At 40.4% G+C, this 20,529-nt stretch overlaps 1 protein-coding gene across 4 annotated transcripts in view; it reads right to left on the bottom strand.

Moving 5' to 3' along the window:
- Positions 1-3,612: 3,612 nt before the first annotated feature.
- The window catches only part of LOC126758283 (uncharacterized), a 90,534-nt gene continuing 73,617 nt past the window's right edge, over positions 3,613-20,529 (bottom strand). For all 4 annotated transcript variants that reach the window (XM_050472498.1, XM_050472500.1, XM_050472499.1 and 1 more), the window contains exons 5-6: positions 5,284-5,475; positions 3,613-5,222 (exon numbers count right to left, since the gene is read on the bottom strand). In XM_050472498.1, the coding sequence (XP_050328455.1) occupies positions 4,375-5,222; positions 5,284-5,475 (1,040 nt within the window). In that variant the 3' untranslated portion in view covers positions 3,613-4,374. The remainder of the gene's footprint in view (positions 5,223-5,283; positions 5,476-20,529) is intronic.

The raw sequence follows: 20,529 nt of genomic DNA, 5'->3' as shown, positions 1-20,529 counted from the left end.
TCCGCTTCGTTCCTTTTTTGTCGTCCATGTTGAGTTTTAAGTTCGGAAGTCTCTACCTCTAGCGTATTATATACAACCCACCGCAATGGCAGTTGCATTACCCATTCACCTACTTCTGAGGATGTATGTAGAGCAGTCTCAACATAAGGGGATGATTGGGAAAATACGTCAGCCTTCGCTAGGAGTCGCCTGCCTGCAATGTAATATGTAACTCTGTCAGGAGCCAGCTAGATATCATGACATTGTTAGCAGCGACACCCATTGCCCAGTTGACACATACTCGTACAACACCGCCTTCTTTGAACTTCATAGAGACACACACTTCTTGAACAGACTGTGTCTGCAGCGGTTGCTGTCGACGTTTTATGGCAGATATGGTTGCTGAGCGCTAACACATACTGAGTGTCAAAGGTGAAATGATTATATGACAGCAGACAGTGAACCCGAGCATAGAGAAATCATAAACCAGACAAAAAACCACCAAGCAGTCTCCCACCCAACGAGAGGAAATACATTGTTAGCAAAGTGTTGATTTCGTTAGAAATCTTTCGCTACTTTTGAGGGTATTTTCTTCATAACGGTGCACGGTTGAAAGCATGATTACAAACTGCTAGCATACATATTTGGTTGCCATATGTCACCAAGTTTAAAATTAAATATCTGTCGCTCGACACTCATCTTCGCCACTGCGCCTCTCCACCATCCGCTCGCCATGTGTTTAGTATGTTAATTTCATTTCTAATGTCCTGCCGCAGACACGTTCACCACCCGCTCACACAATGAAGGCTCAACAAACGGCGTGTCCGAGCTTACGTAAAGATAGAGGTTGAACAAAAGAGATGGAGAGAGAGCTGTGGAGCTGTGTGTACACATGTATATGGTCTCAGCTGGCCGTCAGTTCCAGCTCATAAGTCAAGTTAATTTCATGTCATTTGTTCTCGAAATTTTCAACGCTAGATAAAATTCTTCTTATCTTTTGTGCGAGCGCCCAAAAAGGATACATGACATTAACTAAAGGATATGTGAAATATATATTTATATATATGTGTGTATATCTAGGTATATGTTGACGATTTACAAAAGCGCTGGATTTTGTGGATACTCCTTTCTTCTGGTAATGCACATTTGCATTAATTTTAATTGGATGTTTACAAATTGGAATCGACTTGAAATTCGAAAGGAAATGAAGATGAAAAGAAGAATTGTCATCATTAAAACGAAAATATCATCAATAAATCCAGTCGCTTCTTTTCACATTTAGCGCCAATTCGAGATAACAAGTGCAGCCAGACCCTTCTACATCTGATCTCTCCAACGGTGTGGAGGTCTTCCTTTTCCTCAGAGCCGGAGTCTTTTCATCCATTCCGATTATTTGACCTAGCCAGCGTAGCCGCTGTCGCCTGAATCGCTGAACTATGTCAAGGACGCCGTATATCTCTTACAGATTTTCTCTCGAACACTCCTAAGTCCGACTCATCAGATGATGTCATTATCCATGCCTCCGCACCATATAGCAAGACGGGAATGATGAGCGACTTGTAGAGTTTTGTCTTCGGTCGTCTAGAGAGTATACACTTTTAAATCGCCTACTCAGTTTGAAATGGCACCTGTTGGCAAGAGTGATTTTGCGTTGGATTTCAAGGCTGATATTGTTGTTGGTGTTGATACTGGTTCCAAGACGAAATTATCAACGACTCTCACTTCACTTCATTATCCAGTCTGAAGAAGGCAGAACTAACGACGAGGTTGTTGAGGCCAATGATTAAAGATTGTACCTTCTCCATCTAAGCTCGAATTATTTTCTCCAGCAGTAGAATGAAGAAATCACTATATAGGGAGCCTTGTCTGAAACCTCGTTTGATCTCGAACGGTTCGGAGAGGTCCTTTGTAACACAGTAGTAATAGTTTGATGGGAATATCAAGTTCAGACATAGCGGCATAGAGGCACTTCCCTTCCGCCTATCGGAGAAGGCACCTTTAAAATCGACGAAGGAGTGGTGTGTGTTGATCTTCCTTTCACGGGTCCGTTCAGCAGGCTGAAGATATGTTTCCTCCATAACTTCAGTGTTTGTGCTCTGAACATCAGCCACTAAATCACCACTTTGGGTCCTACCAGAGTATGCTCCGTATGTTCTCAATCAGCAAACTAGTCACTGAAAACTGTTTTCTAAGTTAGATCTGAATATTCCTGCCGACAACGCAAAATCAATAAACCCTCTAGTATTTTAAAGTTTTTGTATATCAATGGTATGTAACCAATTGAGCTGGGCTCAAAACTATGATGCTGAAAGTGTAAAAGTACCCGTTAAATGGCATAATAATTTTGTAGAGCCTGATTAATAAATTTGTCGTCAATTCTTTCCTTGGGACGACTTGTTTTTCTTTCAGCGTATTTTTTAAAGGTTTCCAGACGAGACTATGACTACCGTACAGTACAAACCAGTTCCTAGTGCATATTTTATATTCCAAAGTTGAAATAGATTTTCTTGGAAAAACTTTTCAGTTGACCAAAAGCTCAAAGGGTAAAACCTCTATGTCTAAGTTCAGATAAAATTTCGTGGAAGAAATATTTTCTGTTGACCAAAAACTTAGAGGGGGAAAGTGCTGTTCCAAAGTTGAAATAAAGTTCTGTGAAATATTTTCTGATGAGCAAAAGCTACAGATGGAAAATATACCCAGCTTAAGCGGGATACTTGAGGTAGTATAGCGAAGGCTTATTTATTGCTATTATATATTATGGTAGACTAAGAACAGCTGCTATGTTCTGTCCTTCGTTCAATAACTTTGTATCTCTATTTTTCTTCTGCGCTTCTATGGATTCGATTACACTTCTATCTTTCATTTTTCCGTTTCCACTATATTTTTTAGATTATTTCCCAGGCTGCATATAAAGATACACAGTTTACATACTTTTTAAGTAGAACGAAAGGTGTTATCTTCTATATAAACTGATTTACATATCTCCCAATTGTCCCTTTTCTCTTTGCTTAAGTGGTTACATGGGTTTACGGATTTTAAATAATCAATTTTTTTTTTGTCTTTTTAAATTTTACAATACCTCCGGAATTTTGTCTTAAATTTTCAAGTTGTACCGAGTAATAGTTTCGGAGATGTAGCCTTGAGAACTTGTGTGCTTGAAGCTAGCTAAGCGAAGTGCGCCGTCTTCAAACGCGGTTTCGAAACTGTTGTGGTTTCGAGCTGTTGCGATCTCGAAACTGCTTTTTTTGAAGACTTTGAGATGTAATTCTTAAAGACTTGGACGCAGAATTTATTATTATTTGAAAAAAAAAATTGTCGCGAAATTTTCACTGAAATTTTCATTTTCAAGTTCTTTATTCCGTGGAAACCTATGTAACCCTATAGTAGGAACTTCGGCAAACTTATACAGAAGCCACTCGTTTTAGTTTCTTAAAAGATAACATGAGAGAACTTTGTTAAAGTGATGTAAGCGGTTGCTATTTCAGTCAAGCAACTTGCTTGTTCGATTCAACACTCTCAAAGAATTGATTATGCGACTATATTTTATTACTGCCAGTTGCTTGTTCGATTCGCCATTTATTAAATCAAAAATTATTCATTTTTCTTTTATATCCGCTCAAAATCAAACAAATATTTGCATCTTTAGAATGGGGCTTGCTTGAAATCTATATATATTTATTGGATCTTTTGAGTTTTGTATTTTTATAAATATCAACAGAATACCTTAAACTATTGCTCGTAGCGAACTGGGTTGCTCCAGCAGCTAACGGCACTATGAGATACTTATGAAATCGTTATAATTTAAAATTTTTACATTACTACTTCATATAACTGTACATATGCCACATTATGTACTTGAAATGCTTATGTATGCATTCTAGACTAGAATTACAAAACATAATAGACTTTATATATACATGTACACGTGACTCAAATGTGCTTAAACTTAAAACTTAACTTAACAGTTAGAGTGAAATTTTGATTACGTTCTTAATAATAACGGTAATATAATTTGTTTATATTGATTTTACATTACTTGCTTTAATAAATTCGATATGTGATTTTCTTCGTTTTATAAAACGTTAAATTTCTCCACCATTTACATACTCTAAGCGAGTACATTTCTAGAACTTTTTAATTACATATTTATTTTACAAGAAATCAGCTTAAAATCTCGCAACCTCGTCACCTCACCGCCAACTGGCATGCGCTAAAATACGATATGAAAACTAACTGCTCTTCCTTCATTACACTTTTCAATCAACCGGTGCACTACTCCACCCGAAACACTCAATATCACTGCTTCGTGTCGAGCAGCAGTTCTTCGTGAGTCTCAACTTTCTGCTCTACGAGCACTTGCAAGCCCAACGCCGTCACCATGGCGTTACGCAGCCGCTAGTATGGACGCCACACGTCCGTCGCTCTGGGTGTACGGCAACGTATCGGTCCGAACTCACTGCGCCACAGCTCAGTACGTGATGTGGTGCTCACATCGTCCAGATCGATGGTCTCGACAAGCGCTGGTGAGTGTCGCGTTGAGGTTACGGGCGGTGAATCATTCGGATTCGCATTCTCCACACCGGGTGAATGCGAGATTAACGTTACGCAACGCTTTACCAAGTTCACGCCATCACTAGCGCCATCCGTGGCTGTTAGACTCGTTACATTCGGCACTTCGGCTGCTACCGTACCGGGTACAGATGGCGTTAGGCCATCAGCAACAGCAGTACCGGCGCCACGAAACCAGGGAAACTCACTGTAGTTGCCATACAGTTGCGTATACAGCCATTGACTCGGTTGCGGCAAAAGCGGATTCTGTAGGAAAAGCTGTGCCGCCAAAGCGGGATTGAAGCTATTCGCCGCGGGTGAGAATTGTGATGCGAAGCCATTGAGCAGTTCATTTTTGCGCAGCGTTTCGTTACGTTGTATGAGCGATGTGAAGGCACCACCACCACTGGCGGAACCGCTATTCGATGGTGGTGAAGTGCTACGTCCATCGTCGTCTTCGTGCAAAGAGGACGTCTTCTTGGACGAGCCCGTCACCGAAATGCTATCACTTTCAAAACCCGCATCTATGTTGTTATTGTTATCGTTGTCACTGTTGGTCGTGGTCAAAGGCGGCGATATGGTTAATGTCGGTTGTGTGCCCAAATTAATTGTTGTGGTTGTCGGCGAACCCTCGGGACTGGTGGTGCTATGTGCCGCTGATAATTGACGCAGTTGTGTTAGTTGAGGATGGGTTTCTGTGGAGTGTGAGAAAAAAAATTTTAAGGCAAATCAAAAATTTTGTAACAGTTTTCGTACCGTTTAGCGCCCGCAGTCCATGCCGTTCCAAATTGCCAGCGATGTTGTGCGCCTGGAAAGCGGGATGCTGGTGATGAAAGAATGCTGCGCCGTGCGCAAAGGCCGGTCGCGCCAAAGCCGCTGGGTTGCTCAACGCCCGCCAATCGGGCGCATGCAAGTGACTATGCATGCCGACGAGATGGTGTGCGAAACCTGGAAAATTCGAAATATGAATGTAATATGTGGCGAAAGCATGATATATTTAATAAAAATATTTGAAGTTGTTATAGAATGTAGATTATCAAACAGAACCGCTGTGGTTAGCTTGGGGAATTGACAGTCTTTACTAATACACAAAAGCTGCTCCGTTCCGATTATGTCATTCCGACTGCTGTAGCAACGGTTCAGAGGTGGTTTTTTTATCGTAACTTTTTTTGACCTCATAAGATACTTTCATTGACCATTTACCGAAAAGAAAATAACCGCGTTGGTTCGTCAGAGCCCGAAATGAGCTCTTTGATTCTAAAAAGAATACTGGAACATAACACTGGACGGAAATCATGTACCCCACTCACCTTCTATATGCAGATGTTCGACTCATTCCATGAAGAAAATGTTTTTTCTCGTTATTGAATTGGATCCACAGAGAAGAAATGGAGAGGTCCACATTTCATTATTGGAGTCTTTAAGATATCGAAGACTTGATCACAGCAACTACAAAAGGTTTAGTTAAATATTCCCAGCAACGTAATACGAAAGATCCTAGTTCACTATTATGGTTTATAGCTAATTTTAGTACAACCCAAAATAATATGGAGATGATAAAAGAGCTTAACTTTATTTCATTACTTTAAAACACTCTCACGCTATGTGTGACCCCTTTGACCTGCAAAACGAAATATAACTTCTAAGACTGACGTTGAGCAACTTGCCTCTCGCTAGAGTCAGGCCTCAACCAAATTGACAAGGCGTCCCTTCAGTGCGACTTCTTCAACTACTCTTTGAAAATAATCAGGTACCACAATGAACACCGCACAATCTTTTATAAGAAATCCCTTATGTTATTTCAGTTTCCGCGCAGTTTAGCTTGACTGCGTAGGGATTTGATCTCTATCATCAAAAAAAGTCCTCCCTCGTCGAACAAAGATCCAATTCTATAAGTCACTCATTATTCCCGACCTGCTTTATGTTGCAGAGACATGGACGGTGACAACATCGGATGAATCGACCTTACGCGTTAGGAGTTTTGGAGAGAAAGGTTCTGCGGAAGATTTATGGTCCTTTGCGCATTGGCAACGGCGAGTATTTCATTCGATGGAACGATGAGCTGTACGAGATATACGAGGACATTGACATAGTTCAGTGAATTTAGAGACAACGGCTATGCGGACTAGGTCGTGTCGCCCGAATGGATGAAAACACTCCAGCTCTGAAAGTATACGAAGCAGTACCCGCCGAGAGAAGCAGAGGAAGATAAGACCTCCATTCCGTTCGAAAGACCACATTCGTGGAGAAGGACATAGCTTCAACTTGGAATCTCCAATCCAAGCAGCGGAAAGGGTTAGGATCGATTCCAGTTTCTGATCTAAGAATCTATAAAAGGAAATTAGTTGTGGAGAAAGAATGGTTGAATCATGTCTGCTATTCTTGAAAGAACTTGTCCTGGTCAGAATGAATCAGAACATACCTAGAGAACTCTGCGTAATGTTATCTCTGATTATGATCCGTAGTAGAAACAAGACTTTTAAAATGGATCTAATTGGAGTCTATAGTAGAGACAAGCCTCTATAAAACCGACGGCTTCACCCAAGTCCTCGAATCTTTTCAATAAATCGGGGAAATCTTTTTAAAGTGCTGTCGCTAACTACTCATCTAACTCAAATAGGTGTGATTTTGAGTAAAATACAACCAAGAATTGAAAAAGTTTCCGACCTATAAGCAATATGTCATCTTAGAAAGTCTCTCAATTCTAATTCGAAACACTAAATCACCAAAAGTGTAAAGAGGTAAACCGAACCGCTTTATCGACAAACTTTCACGAGTGAATGCTATGCACTCACTTCGGCGGCTAAGGCAGTGCTGGCAAAGAGTCTGCCGCTGATACCACAGAAATACGAGTACGACACTTGAGTTTAATGCCTGAGTATGAATTCGTACAAACCACTTGCCAGCTCGTGTATATATGAGTGTATGTGTGTGTGAGTGTAGATATTAGCCAAGTTTGCAATGGCAGTGGCTTTGCTTGCACTCCCACTAAAACCTTAAATATGCGGTCCTGTAAGGAAACCCATGTGCGATAAAGGGTTAGCCACGTTGGTCGCAGTTTGTGTTGTGTTCTTCGGCTCCGCCAGTGGGTTGGAGCAGGAGCGCAGCGCAACGGCAGTGAGAGAGATAGAAAAATCACAGAGGGCGGGGGACCATATAGAGCGACTGACACGACAATTCGGTCGCATGTGAGCTCGCCATACTTCGGCTGCCTTTTAAGCCTTCTTCGTGGTTAGGCTGTGTATACAAATGCACGGTTGGGTGTGAGGGTGCAGTGCCAATGTGGTAGTGGCGGTGGCATTGGTGGCGGCGATAGATGCTACCACAAACACATACGTTAATTTATGTATAAATATATGCATGTATGTATGTGTTCGATTGTGAAAATGTGGGTCGTCGATGTCTCGTTGTCGCTGTCGTGTCGCATATTTTGTTGGTAGCTGAATTGTTTGCGTCGGCTGCACCGCTATGTGTGTGTTGGCTTTGTTGCTTGTTGGCGGTGGAGCCGACGGGGCATAACGTGGTCCCATTGGTGCGCCGCAAAGAGCTTTCTTGCTTTTGCTTTCACATGCCACACACACACACACACACACAAACGTGGAGTTAGACTGCAGTGTGTCACAGCCTTCGACAATTGTTGCCACTGCCTGCCTGCGCCACCAGCACAATTAACATGGCATGTTGTTGCTGTTGTTGCTATTGCTGTAGGAGCAGCCAAATCTGCCACTGGCAGCCATCTCATCGACGCAAGTCTCACTTGCCGCTGTCTTATTGCCTCCGCTATGTACTCTGTGTGTGTACGGTCTGCCACTGCTGGCATTTTTCTAGCTGCGCTGCGGCGCTGCGGTCGGACAATCGTTCGGTCGGCAGCCGCCGCCAGTTGACTGTGTGACTGTGGTGGCATTTTGTGGCAGCAGTAGTGGTGGTAATTGTATACATTAGTGTCCCAAACAGCGATGCTGCCGCCGCCTCCGCCGCCACTGCCGCTGCGGCCCCTACCGGCCAGGCAGCCATGCGCCTGTGCATATACTCATATGTGTTGCTCTGTGTGTGTGACTGCTCGATGTATGCCACAGAATTCCAACACAAATTGGTAACAGCTCGCCCCACAAACTGGTGTGGCTCCAGCCAAACCAGCAACCAACCGACCAACCGAAAGTTCCATGCCTGCTTTCGGTTGGTTCACATTTTCTCTGACGTTTTTCGGCGTTTTTTGCTTTCTTTGCTTTCGTTTTTTGTATTTATTTATGAAATTTTATTTTATTACCCCTTTTGTGGGGATCGATGTGTGGGTTAGATACACCCACAAATGGAATATTTTACGGTGCAATAAAAGTGGCAGAAAAACACGGATTTATGGTGAAGTTTCATGCATGTGTATGCGTGTGTTTGTATGTGTGCAGGCGTAGATTGAAATTGGAGGAAATGTGTGTAGAAACTTATTTTAAATGGAATTAGTTTTTAATGCGGAAAATAAAATTTAAATTACTTAGAAAAATGTGGCGAAAGCGCTTTGCTTCCTGCTTGCAGGAAGGAAAATCACACAAGCTCTGCTTGGAAAAATATAAAAATATATGAACAATATCTCTGAAAGTTTAATAAATAAGTAATTGGATTTTTTAACTAGCTTATGTTTAGAGATTTTTCACTGCCAACTATTTTTATGAACGAATAGTTAACATTTTTCTAGGATTAATGCCAAAAGTACCAAATTCCAGGTCTTAAAAGGTGTAAATGTCTAAAATAAAAATACGATATGTATGCGGAATCATTGGGAATGTTGGAAAAGGCTTACGGTGATATGGTTTTGTCAAAAATACAACCTTATGAGTAGTACAAAGCCTTCAAAGACTGTCGAGAGATCGTTGAAGACATGCCACGTTCTAGAAGACCTTCGATCTCTTCAACTGATGAAAATATTAGAAAAGTGAAGGGCTTAGAGAGATGGCAAAAGAGCCCGACATCTCTCGCCAATCCGTTCGAATGATTTTGGTGAATATTTTGGGTATGAAACGCGTTCTTGTTCAACGCGTTCCGATAAAGCAGAACTTTTTTCATAAAGAGTACCTTAAAAGGTAACTTTGGATATGCTTGATCGTGCGAATTCCGATCCCACATTCATGGCGAGCATAGTAACTGCTGATGAGACATGGGTTTATGAGTTTGACACGCAAACAAGTCCACAATCATCGGAAAAAATGAGTAGAAATCAAAAAACCACGCTAAAGACGCTCAAAAATCAAGATGACGCTTATTGTTTTCTTCGATATGTGGTTTTGGGCATCATGAATTTGTTCTGGGGAGTCAAGCGGTCAATAGGGAGTTCTATTTGGCTGTACTGAGGGGTTCGCGTGAGAACATCCTTCGAAAATGGCGGGAATTGTGGAAGATCAATTAATGGATTTCACACGATGATAATACACCATCGCATCGAGCCACGATTTTGTCCGAATTTAAAGCCAAAAACGCAATGAGTATCACCGATCAACCACCATATTCACCAGGTTTGGCTCCGTGTGATTTTTTTTGTCCCCCAAACTGAAATTGCCGCTGCGTGGAATCTTTTTCAGTCTTTGACGGTTGGTTTTCCTGGTTTATTGAAAGACAACTGGCAAACAAATGAATGTAAGGTAATGTAGGTGCCTATGTGGTGGCCTCTATCTCATGATAGGTCACGTGACGAACTGGCAATATTAGTCTGTGCACAGCAGCCATAGAACTGATTTTAGACGACATTCACGAAATTCGTCGTGGCGTGATCTACGACCTTGATTGTATTCACCATATGATCAAAAATTGCAGTAATGTAATGAGTGCATAAACGGTCTATGACAATGGTTCTTCTCAATGTGTTTAGAACTGGCTGAACAAAAGACAGAAGTCTTGCTTATAAATACTAGTGATGCTGCCGAAGTAATAGCTAATACTTGTATAATGCCCATTGACATTAAGCGTGACGAACACGAGCGGGTATACAAGTTAACACAGCCGTCTATAGCAGCCAAAAGAAGAGAAAGAGTCACAATATGGCAGCAGCAGTGGCAAACCTCACTCAAAGGACGATGGACCTACAAACTGATACCGGACATGCCTTCGGGCATCGACAGATGATATGAGGACTTGGATTTCCACCTAACTCAAGTACTAAGTGGACATGGGTGCTTTGAAAGCTACCTGTATATATTCCAGCACGACATTAGTCCGATGTGTTCAGAGTGCTTTGAAGACTCTGAGTATGTATGTAGCCTCAATCATGACAAAACTCAGACATAAAGAGCAGGTTAGGCGTTCATCAGTAGAAAGAGACTTAAATATCTTATCACTCACACGAAGTGATACTTAAACAGGTGGTTCCGTGTGAAAGTCTGAAACCGGGAGTAGATTAGGTTTAGCGGATGGAAGTTCGCACTACGGCTTTTGATGCTTCCCCCTAGCTACCTAAGCCATACCATCAATAAACACTGGTCTTTTATGGAGCTCCCTCGCTAAACATTTAATTAAGTTCAGAATGATGTTTTGAGTCCGTCTTCGTATATATATTATTATTTTTTTAATATTTATTATTTTTTTTTCACATGCCACCCAATTTTTATACCCTGAACAGGGTATATTAAGTTTATCACGAAGTAACACTTGGAAGGAAGCGTCGGAGACCCTATAAAGTATACATATAAATGATCAGTATGTTGAGCTGAGTCGATTTAGCCATGTTTGTCTGTCTGTCTGTCGTCTGTCTGTCTGTATATATACGAACTAGTCCCTCAGTTTTAAGGATATTGTTTTGAAATTTTGTAAACGTCATTTTTTCTTCAAGTAGCTACTCATTTGTGGGAACTGCTGATATCGGACCACTATAACATATAGCTACCATACAAACTGAACGATCGGAATCAAGTTCTTGTATGGAAAACTTTCACATTTGACAATGTATCTTCACAAAAGTTGGCACAGGTTATTTTCTAAAATAACAATGTCATCTCTGAAGAAATTGTTCAGATCGGTTACTACAGCATATAGCTGCCATACATACCGAACGGTCGGAATTAAGGGCTTGTATGGGAAACTTTCGCATTTGACAAGATATATTCACCAAATTTGGTACAGATTATTTTCTAAGGCAACAATGTAATCTCCGAAGAAATTGTTCAGATTGGCTTACTATAGCATATAGCTGCCATACAAACTGGACACATAGTTACTAAAAGAAATGCACCTGTGAAGGTTATATTAGCTACGGTGAAGTCGAATTTAACATTTTTTCTTGTTTATTTATTATTTTAATATTTATTTATTTTTTAATTAAGAATATTAACCTTCAAATAGTGCTTTCAGAAATCCCTAAAATGGCCCATAATTTCCGTGCATCAACTCACTTTTACCGTCGGCATTTAGTCGCTTGCTTTTCTTATGTGCCGCAAGTTTCTTAGCCGCAAATTCACCACATCTTGAAATATGATTCCACTCAAAAATCACACTCAATGCCGCAGCGCATTATCCTGTCATGCCGTTAATCGCAACCACATGCCACCACCACATTTCCATAATAACCTCAACTTTTCTCCACAAACACCCCTTAAATGCCACAACCACCAGCTGAGGAGACACTCAACAGCACGGCAATTGAGTGAAGCGCATGCCACTCACTCAACTCTACTCAACAGCCAACGAAACAGCTGATTCTTGTGTGCGCTCACTCAATAAATGCGCATGACCGCAAATATGAGCGAGGCGCAGCGCAGCGCAGCAACCACAATCAGAGCGAGAGCGACCGCAGTTGCTGCAAACACAGCGAATGCTTTGTAGTTTTGCTGAAAACCACCTACTTAGACATCTATTGGTGGCGAGTATGGCCTTTGCTGCCGCCGCCTCGGGTTGCCAGACGACAAGTGCAACACAGCAGCCATCGCCGTGCAACACTACGATCCACTCACAACACACGCCGAGCGAGCACAAGTACAACCCATAAAATTTTATATCATTTCGTTGTCTTATTTTATTTTATTTACAACTTTTTGCTTTTTATGTCCACACTTTTTTGTATTTTTATGTGTATGTGTGTGTGTGTGTGTTTACTGGAGAGGTTCTTGGCTTTTTTGGTCACATTATTTGGCTTTTTGTTGCTGCATTCGCACTTATTCGGCTCTTTTGGCTACCCACCCATTTTCGGGTATCACATTCGGTGGCATGTACTCGCAGCTGGCAAGTATATAAAATTAGTTTTATGTCTCTATGTATATGTAAGTATATTAGTTGTGGAATAAAAAGAAATGATAATGCGGTGTCTGGCTGGCTTAAAGAAACTATTTCGGAGTCCTTGTGGAGAGAGAGGAAAAACTTAAATTTAAATTTAAACGAATTTACTAGTCTATAAGGAGTTGAGTGCTCGGAATATTAAAGTTTCTTTTGGGTTATAATATTGTTCTCAGTAAAATTTTTGTAACAGAAAACGCATAAATTTGAAAATTTTAAGCCAATATTTAGGGAATGCGACTTCAAAAGCCACAAACTCTCATTAATATAGTATAAATATTTGAAATAATAATAAAAGTATTCACGATGTGTCAATAACTAGTTAGTATGGACAATATGATTGTAATACGCCTTAAAGTATGCTTCTCATACTTAATAAGTATGTGTATGTGAGACAACCACTAGTAGAGGATCTACTCATAAAAAGTAGTATTGTTGCAGCAATCGTTAGACTGAGCATAAACTAATTTTGAAGACCTCTAGACAACTTCTATGGTAAAAAAATAAATTTAAAAATAGCGAGCTTTCTTCAAAAGTTCCATGAATTATGATATATAGTGTTAAGTGAATTTGGTTAGTACGGATATATTTCGATCTATAGTACTCAAATAGTGATTTTTAATTATGAAGACGAAGACTGGGGTACAACATTCTCAAAATATAAATGAGCTTCGAGATGCTTAGACATAGCCGATTGATTGATACCGAATAAGTTGATCTTTCAGTTCAGTTTTAATCTCTGAGATATCGGCTAACTTCGAAGCACAATCTGAAAGTTTTGATTATAAAAATATGCAGTACTTCTTTCGTATTGGAAAATCGCCACCTTTAGGCCCAAAATTTTTATTAGCAAAATTAAAAAAAAAACTGATTCCTGGAGCTTCGAACGTTCACATTAACAAGAAGAAATCGAACGATCATTTGAGTGTCGGTTACTACAGCGTTGGCGTTATGATCAGATGCACATCCTCAATTTCACCAAAACTCGTCTCTTAATATTTTAAAGGAAGTTCAATTACGGAAGACTCGGCGAAGAAAGCCAGGCATGCAATAGTCAGATGATCTAGGTAATTTGCAATTCTGTATATTGCTTTCTGACTCTCCGAATTTTTCGATATTATAAATTGCAAATAAGAATCAGTAATTTTTTAAGGGGTTTCTTAAAGCTTTACTCCGGCGTGCAAAGAAGTGGCAATGCAAACTGTTAGTTGGTTGACAATACTAGCCTTAAGTTCACTAATCGCTGCTTCAGAATTGCCTAACCTCGTTACCAAGAGCAGCGAGTCACTTTGTGATAACACTAGTAAGGGTGCCTGGCCATAGCGGAATGTGACTACAAAGCGGCAAACGGCTTGGTGCTCCACTCTCCTAATGTGTTCTACTACTGTCTAGTGCGATACGCGGAAACTTTGCCAACACTAAACTACCCTCGATTTCTTTTAACCTAAGGTCGAACGCAAGAAGGCCAGTTAGCACTTTGCCATCAGTAAGGATAGCCTCTCTCTTGAACTGGGGGTGCTAATAGGTCTAACAGGTACCCTATCGGTGTCCACGCTGGAAGGTTGAGAATCTTACTGGATACCAGAGGCAGAAACTGGATACCAGCGGCAGATGCCAGAACCCGTGGAATCAATTTCTCAATACTTCATTCTTGATTGTTGCGCTTTTGCGAGATCAAGGCTTTACACCTGGCAGCTCACTCTTGCAAATATCTCACTGAGCTGGTAAGAATAGAAATAAGTTGCTTTTTCGACTCGAAAGTTGGAAATAGGAATTATATTTTATGGTTTCACAAAAAAACACAAATAGTAGTTCAAGTACGATTCCCATCTTGAGAATAAGCCTTCGTAATTAACTTTTGGTAACTTTTTCAAGCTTCGAAAGGCGTAGATCGAAAAAATGTCTGCCATTTCAATCAGAAAAGAGGCGCACTTTGATTTGGTAATGCAATTTGAACATGTTTAATTAAATTTGTGGTATTTAGTATGAACAATAGGGTGTTCATTCTGAGGCAACTTTTTTTTTCAACTGAAAAACAGGCTCAAAACTTTCGAAATGTGTAAAAAAAAAGTCACTCAAAAGATGAGCTCTTAATATTAATATTAAGAGGTGCCTCTTTCAAATTTTCTGTTTTCCATATAAATTACATGGAAAAAAAATCATTTTTTTGTGGTGGTTATTGTGCGGAGGTTATTATATGTATGTGCACGCGATGGCTGCCAGTAGGGATGGTAAGCTCGATTCCGATTCTACTCGATAATCGAGTTTTCTCGTTAAATAATCGAATCAAAATGACACACCTAATGACCAAATACTATATATACATTTCAGTCAGGGTCACGATATAATATTTCTATATGGTCTTCAGAATAACGCCGACCATGCATAATATGGATTCATTAATATCAACCAAAGTGCTGTATTCGAGCTTCAGACCAGTTCTCAGGGATTGTCTGATCCAGTTTCTGGCCCACCTCAATTTCGTTTGTCAGATCCTAATAGAGGTAGCCTTTTTTTTTGACAATTCAAGGCGTCAAGTTGTCATGTTATTGTTTAGTATTCTTTGTTTTCAGACTTACGTCTGAACAACGTTTACAAATCGTTCTAATTTATTACGAAAATTGAAATTCTGTAAAGAATGTGTTTCATGCGCTTCGCTCAACTTATGGTCAACATAATCGGCTTACTCAGCGGACTATTCGCAACACCAGCATCCATCGTGAGACTCAGCATTCATTATTGGATAATATTCGACCGAATAGACCACGTTCAGCACGCAGTGAAGAAAATATTGCAGCCGTAGCTGAGAGTTTACACGAAGACCGTTCGTTCAGCGCCGAAAAGCATAAAAAATGCAACTTGTGCAAGAAAAGTTCCACGAAAATCCGACATTTTCGGACCAATGGGTATGTAAACGAGCTAAATTGCCACATTTGGGACGAAGAGCAACCTGAAGAGATTCAAGAGCTGCCATTTCATCCAGAAAAATCAACGGTTCGGTGTGGTTTGTGCGCCGGTGGAATCATCGGTTCACATTTCATCAAAAATGATGCCGGTGAGAACGCAACCGTCACCATGATAAGCGACTCAGGGGATAAGGTCTATGAGGACAATCCTGCCTCGATTCAGACCTGGGAACAAAACTTCACCAGTTACCAGTCGAAATGCTCCAATGAGTCATCGAAAATTGGACTTTACGGATGGACCATCTGGGAAGTAGCCAACTTTTGAAAGAGATAGTCTTCAAAAAATAAATGCCAAAGAGTATTATTTCAAATGATAATAAACATTTCCCATTAAATTTAAAGTTTCTGTTTTTCTTTAAAAAAAAAAGTATAGAACATCGAAATGGATCACCCTTTATATTGGTTTTGATACTAGCTTTCTATGGTTTGACCTTATATTTCATTAGATTGGTAACTGGCTTAAAATCAGAGATGACTCAGGGATCACTTTCTTGATGAAAAATCAAAGTATGCTTTATTTAGGGTATCTACACAAAACTTCTTCCAAGTCGCGTTAAGAGCTTACGGTATCGACCTTCACTCTCAAAAAAACGCAACAACAAAATATTGTTACTTTGACAAGCAAGTAAGCAACTAAACCATCAATTATCCGTGTGGCAAGTTTCTGATTTTCACAGCAATTTAACACACATCATTATCAAACAAGCAAAGGAGGCATGCCACACCGGAGGGTGCAACGGCAACACATGCGGAACTGTTTTTAATAATAATTTCAAAACTTAAAAAATGTCACAACAAACATGTACCGATGACAAATCGTAGAGCCAAATAATAAAGTGTGCAACTGAGGAAGGGTGCTGACACACACACACACATAGACATACAGAGCCATAGATACATATATAATCATAAATTCTTGTTGACACGCTCAACTAATAAAGGAGGGCAAAAGATGCCGAGGGAATATAAAAAATTGCAAACAAAGTGATATGAAAATTTAACCTCCCACGAGGATACAGTGGCAACAACAATGCCACGCAAGTGCCAAGGCGACACTAAGAATTCATAACTTTATTGAGCTCGCACACACACACACACATTTAATAGACTCGCAAATGCTATATCACTTGTTAAATATTACATGTATGCGCGACGGGCTGGCCATTTGGCACGCAGGCGGCGACCAAGCGGCCGGGGGATGTTCGATTGGACCGAGCTGGGTCGGGCCACACTTCAATACGACTCAATTTAAAAAAGTAAAATGAAATTTTTAAGTCATCGGCAGAGGCAGCCGGTAGACGGCGGTCGGCCAATATAACACGGCAAGCTTTAAGCAGCGCGAAGACGCGGACAGAGCCGGGGGCAGCAACAACCCCCAAGGACATATTACAGCATTGATTCAATTTCTTGTCAATTTGCGTGTCAATGCGATACTAATACGCACAACAACAACAACAACTACCACACACTTACTTTGCAAAATGCTTCGATTGCGGGGGGTGAGGGTACGAAGGTTGGCAGTTGCCGCCAGGCAACGCTCTACGCACACAGCTGCCACATATGCCACATGCCAGGCAGCCGACAACTTGTTCACCTTATTATTTATAACATTTGCGAAATTCGCCTCACCGCCCGGCCGGCGTTTAACCTTTGTCACCCCGACACCAGCCGCCCGCACGCCACGGCGTCCCTTGACTCATTCATTGAGTTCTTCGCAACATTATTTGCCAGCCCGTCTCGGGAAAATGTGCAAATTTCTTTGCTGAATTTAAGGTTAACTACGCACTTGATAGACGACAACAAGCAGCAACAACAACAACAACAGCGGCGGAGACACCCAACCAACACGTCTCACTTTTGACATTCTCTGCGTGTGTTGACATTTTGTGTAACGGTAAATTTTTGTGTGTAACACGTTGTCAACTCCTCTAGTTGTTATTACTGTTATAATCGCTGCTGTTGTTGTTGGTGCTTGTGTGCGAATTTGTCGGTTTTAAATCGGGTGTTGCGTTGGTGGTGCGGAAATTTGCAATTGGGTGCGAAAAGCCAATTGTAATGGGGCAAGGAGGGCATGCCTACACACAGCGACGTTGTTGCACAAACACTCAGACATACATACATATATATATGAAAATATGTATGCCTAATGGTGTATATAAAGAAATGTGTTTAAATCTGTCATCTGCCTCATCTAAAAATAATCATTTGACGCTTTTGAATTATGGAGGCGAAATTCTTGCTGGAAAAGGCATCTCTAATAATACCGTTATAGACACTTTTTGACACTTGACACAAGCCCCTGTAGTCAAATAAATAAGCAAATGCTCTGGTAGACAGTGGAATAAACAAGCGATGGCGCTTGCTGAGAGTAGCAACGAAGTGCTTCGTGTTCTATTTGCTCTGAAGTGTTTGCAAATAATCAACAGTTAATTGAATTTGTTATTGGTTAATGCGAAAAAGCAAACATTGGAGGAATAAAAAAGCCATTCACTGAAGCGATGCGGCCGTGTGTATGCCAAAAAATATGGGAGATAACCGTTTTCGACGGCTGTTCTCACGCAAACGGCTCAATACGAACGAATTGAACTCCTTATTGACCGTCTGTTCCTGGTCCGAATTCATGATACACCAAACCACGAATATTGAAAAAACAATGAGCATCTCCTTGATTTTTGAGCGGTTTTGGCGTGGTTTGCTTGGTTTCGGCTAGTTTTTTCTCTCCTTTCCAATGATTGTTGACTTGTTAGCATGTCAAACTCATAAGCCCATATCTGATCGGCTGTTATAATGCTCTTCGTGAATGTCGGATTGAAATTCGCATGACTAAGCATGTCCAAAGAGACCTGTTGACGGTACTATTTTTGAAAATAAATTCAGCTTTATTGGGACGAGTGAAGCAAGAGCCCGTTTCATACCCAAAATAGTCACCAAAATCATTCGAACGGACACGAGAGGGATGTCGAGCTCTTTTGCCATCTCTCACTTGCCTATTCTTCACCTTTTATACCCTGAACACTGTTCAGTGAACAGGGTATATTAAGTTTGTCTCGATGTTTGCAACACCCAGAAAGTAGCGTCGGAGACCCTATAAAGTATATATATAAATGATCAGTATGTTGAGCTGAGTCGATTTAACCATGTCCGTCTGTCCGTCTGTCTGTCTGTCCGTCCGTCCGTCCGTCCATCCGTCCGTCCGTCTGTATATATACGAACTAGTCCCTCAGTTTTTAAGATATCCTTTTGAAATTTTGCAAACGTCATTTTCTCTTCAAGAATCTGCTCATTTGTCGGAACGGCCGATATCGGACCACTATAACATATAGCTGCCATATAAACTGAACGATCGGAATCAAGTTCTTGTATGGAAAACTTTCACATTTGACAATGTATCTTCACCAAATTTGGTATAGATTATTTTCTAAAGTAGCAATGTAATCTCCGAAGAAATTGGTCGGATCAGATTACTGTAGCATATAGCTTCCATACAAACTGAACACATAGTTACTAAAAGAAATGCACCTGTGAAGGGTATATTAGCTTCGGTGCAACCGAAGTTAACGTTTTTTCTTGTTTAATATTTACATCATTTGAAGAGGTCAAAGATCATCCAGAACGAGGCATGTCTTCAACAATCTGTCGACCGTTTTTGAAGGCTTTTGTACAACTCGTAGGCTTGTGGTTTTGATTAAACTGAAACAGCGTAAGCGTTTTCCAACATTCGCAGTGAGTCCCCACACGAAATTTGTTGTTTAGAAATACATAATTTTCCTAAACAAATTTCGTGAAGGTGGTACAAACTCAGTTGTTGTTCCGGAAACTATTGATGATGTGCATAAACTAATATTGCCAGCTTGGCAGGTGACCTATCCTGAGTACGACTGAAGGCATTAGTGGGACCAGCATAACATACATTAAATATTGCATGGGCATTTGAGTGCTAAAAATATTTGTTCTCGTTGGATCTTACATAATTTGCCAATCGTCCAAACAAAGACTAGTGACTCATTGGTCGAGAGAAATGTTAAAAACAACGATAGCGGTATTTCAAAATACTTTCACTGATCGACTGAAACAACGGCATTTTTGAGCACTCGGCCGACGATTTGATGAATCAACCAACATATAGTCCTGACATGGCGCCGAATGACTTCTCTTTTGTACTTGTTCGTAAAAAAAACTCATAGGCTAACGTTTTTCGTTTCTGAAAAGGTTGTTGATATGTTCAGTACGGATGTTTTGTTTTTGATTCCAAAATATAAAAGGCAACACCCGTATGATTTTTCTTTGTCTTTAAAATACATATGTAGATCTCAGTCTCGAAATTACCCCTTCATTTTCGCTCAACTTTTCAGCATTGTTTTGAGAACTCGGAGCAGGAAAATGCTTCTGACATTCAATTTGAGGCAATATGATGGATGCAGATGCGATTATCAGCTCATTTTACGTAAGTTTGCCGTTGCTTCTTTCCATGTTTTGGATTCGGTTAATAGCATGCAGTGACAATCACATATTGATCCGAAACTCAGTTTTATAACGATTTCACAGCTCCAAACACCCTCGCTTAAAAAACGTTTTCAGTAATTTGTGGAACTTATATTTTTAAAATCGGTGTGAAAGAGTGAGAGTGTTCAGACTTAATGGACACCACCCGATTCGTACTCAAGTCATTTACAGAATCAAATCTTATAAAAACAGTCGATCTAGTGGATCACCCACTTTTAGTAAAATGCAAGTAGTTGGCGATCTGAAAGTGGAGAGTAGTAATATAACATACTGTATTATCTAA

The sequence above is a fragment of the Bactrocera neohumeralis genome, chromosome 5 (assembly GCF_024586455.1).
Source record: "Bactrocera neohumeralis isolate Rockhampton chromosome 5, APGP_CSIRO_Bneo_wtdbg2-racon-allhic-juicebox.fasta_v2, whole genome shotgun sequence".
NCBI classification, from domain to species: domain Eukaryota; kingdom Metazoa; phylum Arthropoda; class Insecta; order Diptera; family Tephritidae; genus Bactrocera; species Bactrocera neohumeralis.
This window is presented reverse-complemented; position numbering and strand designations above follow the sequence as displayed.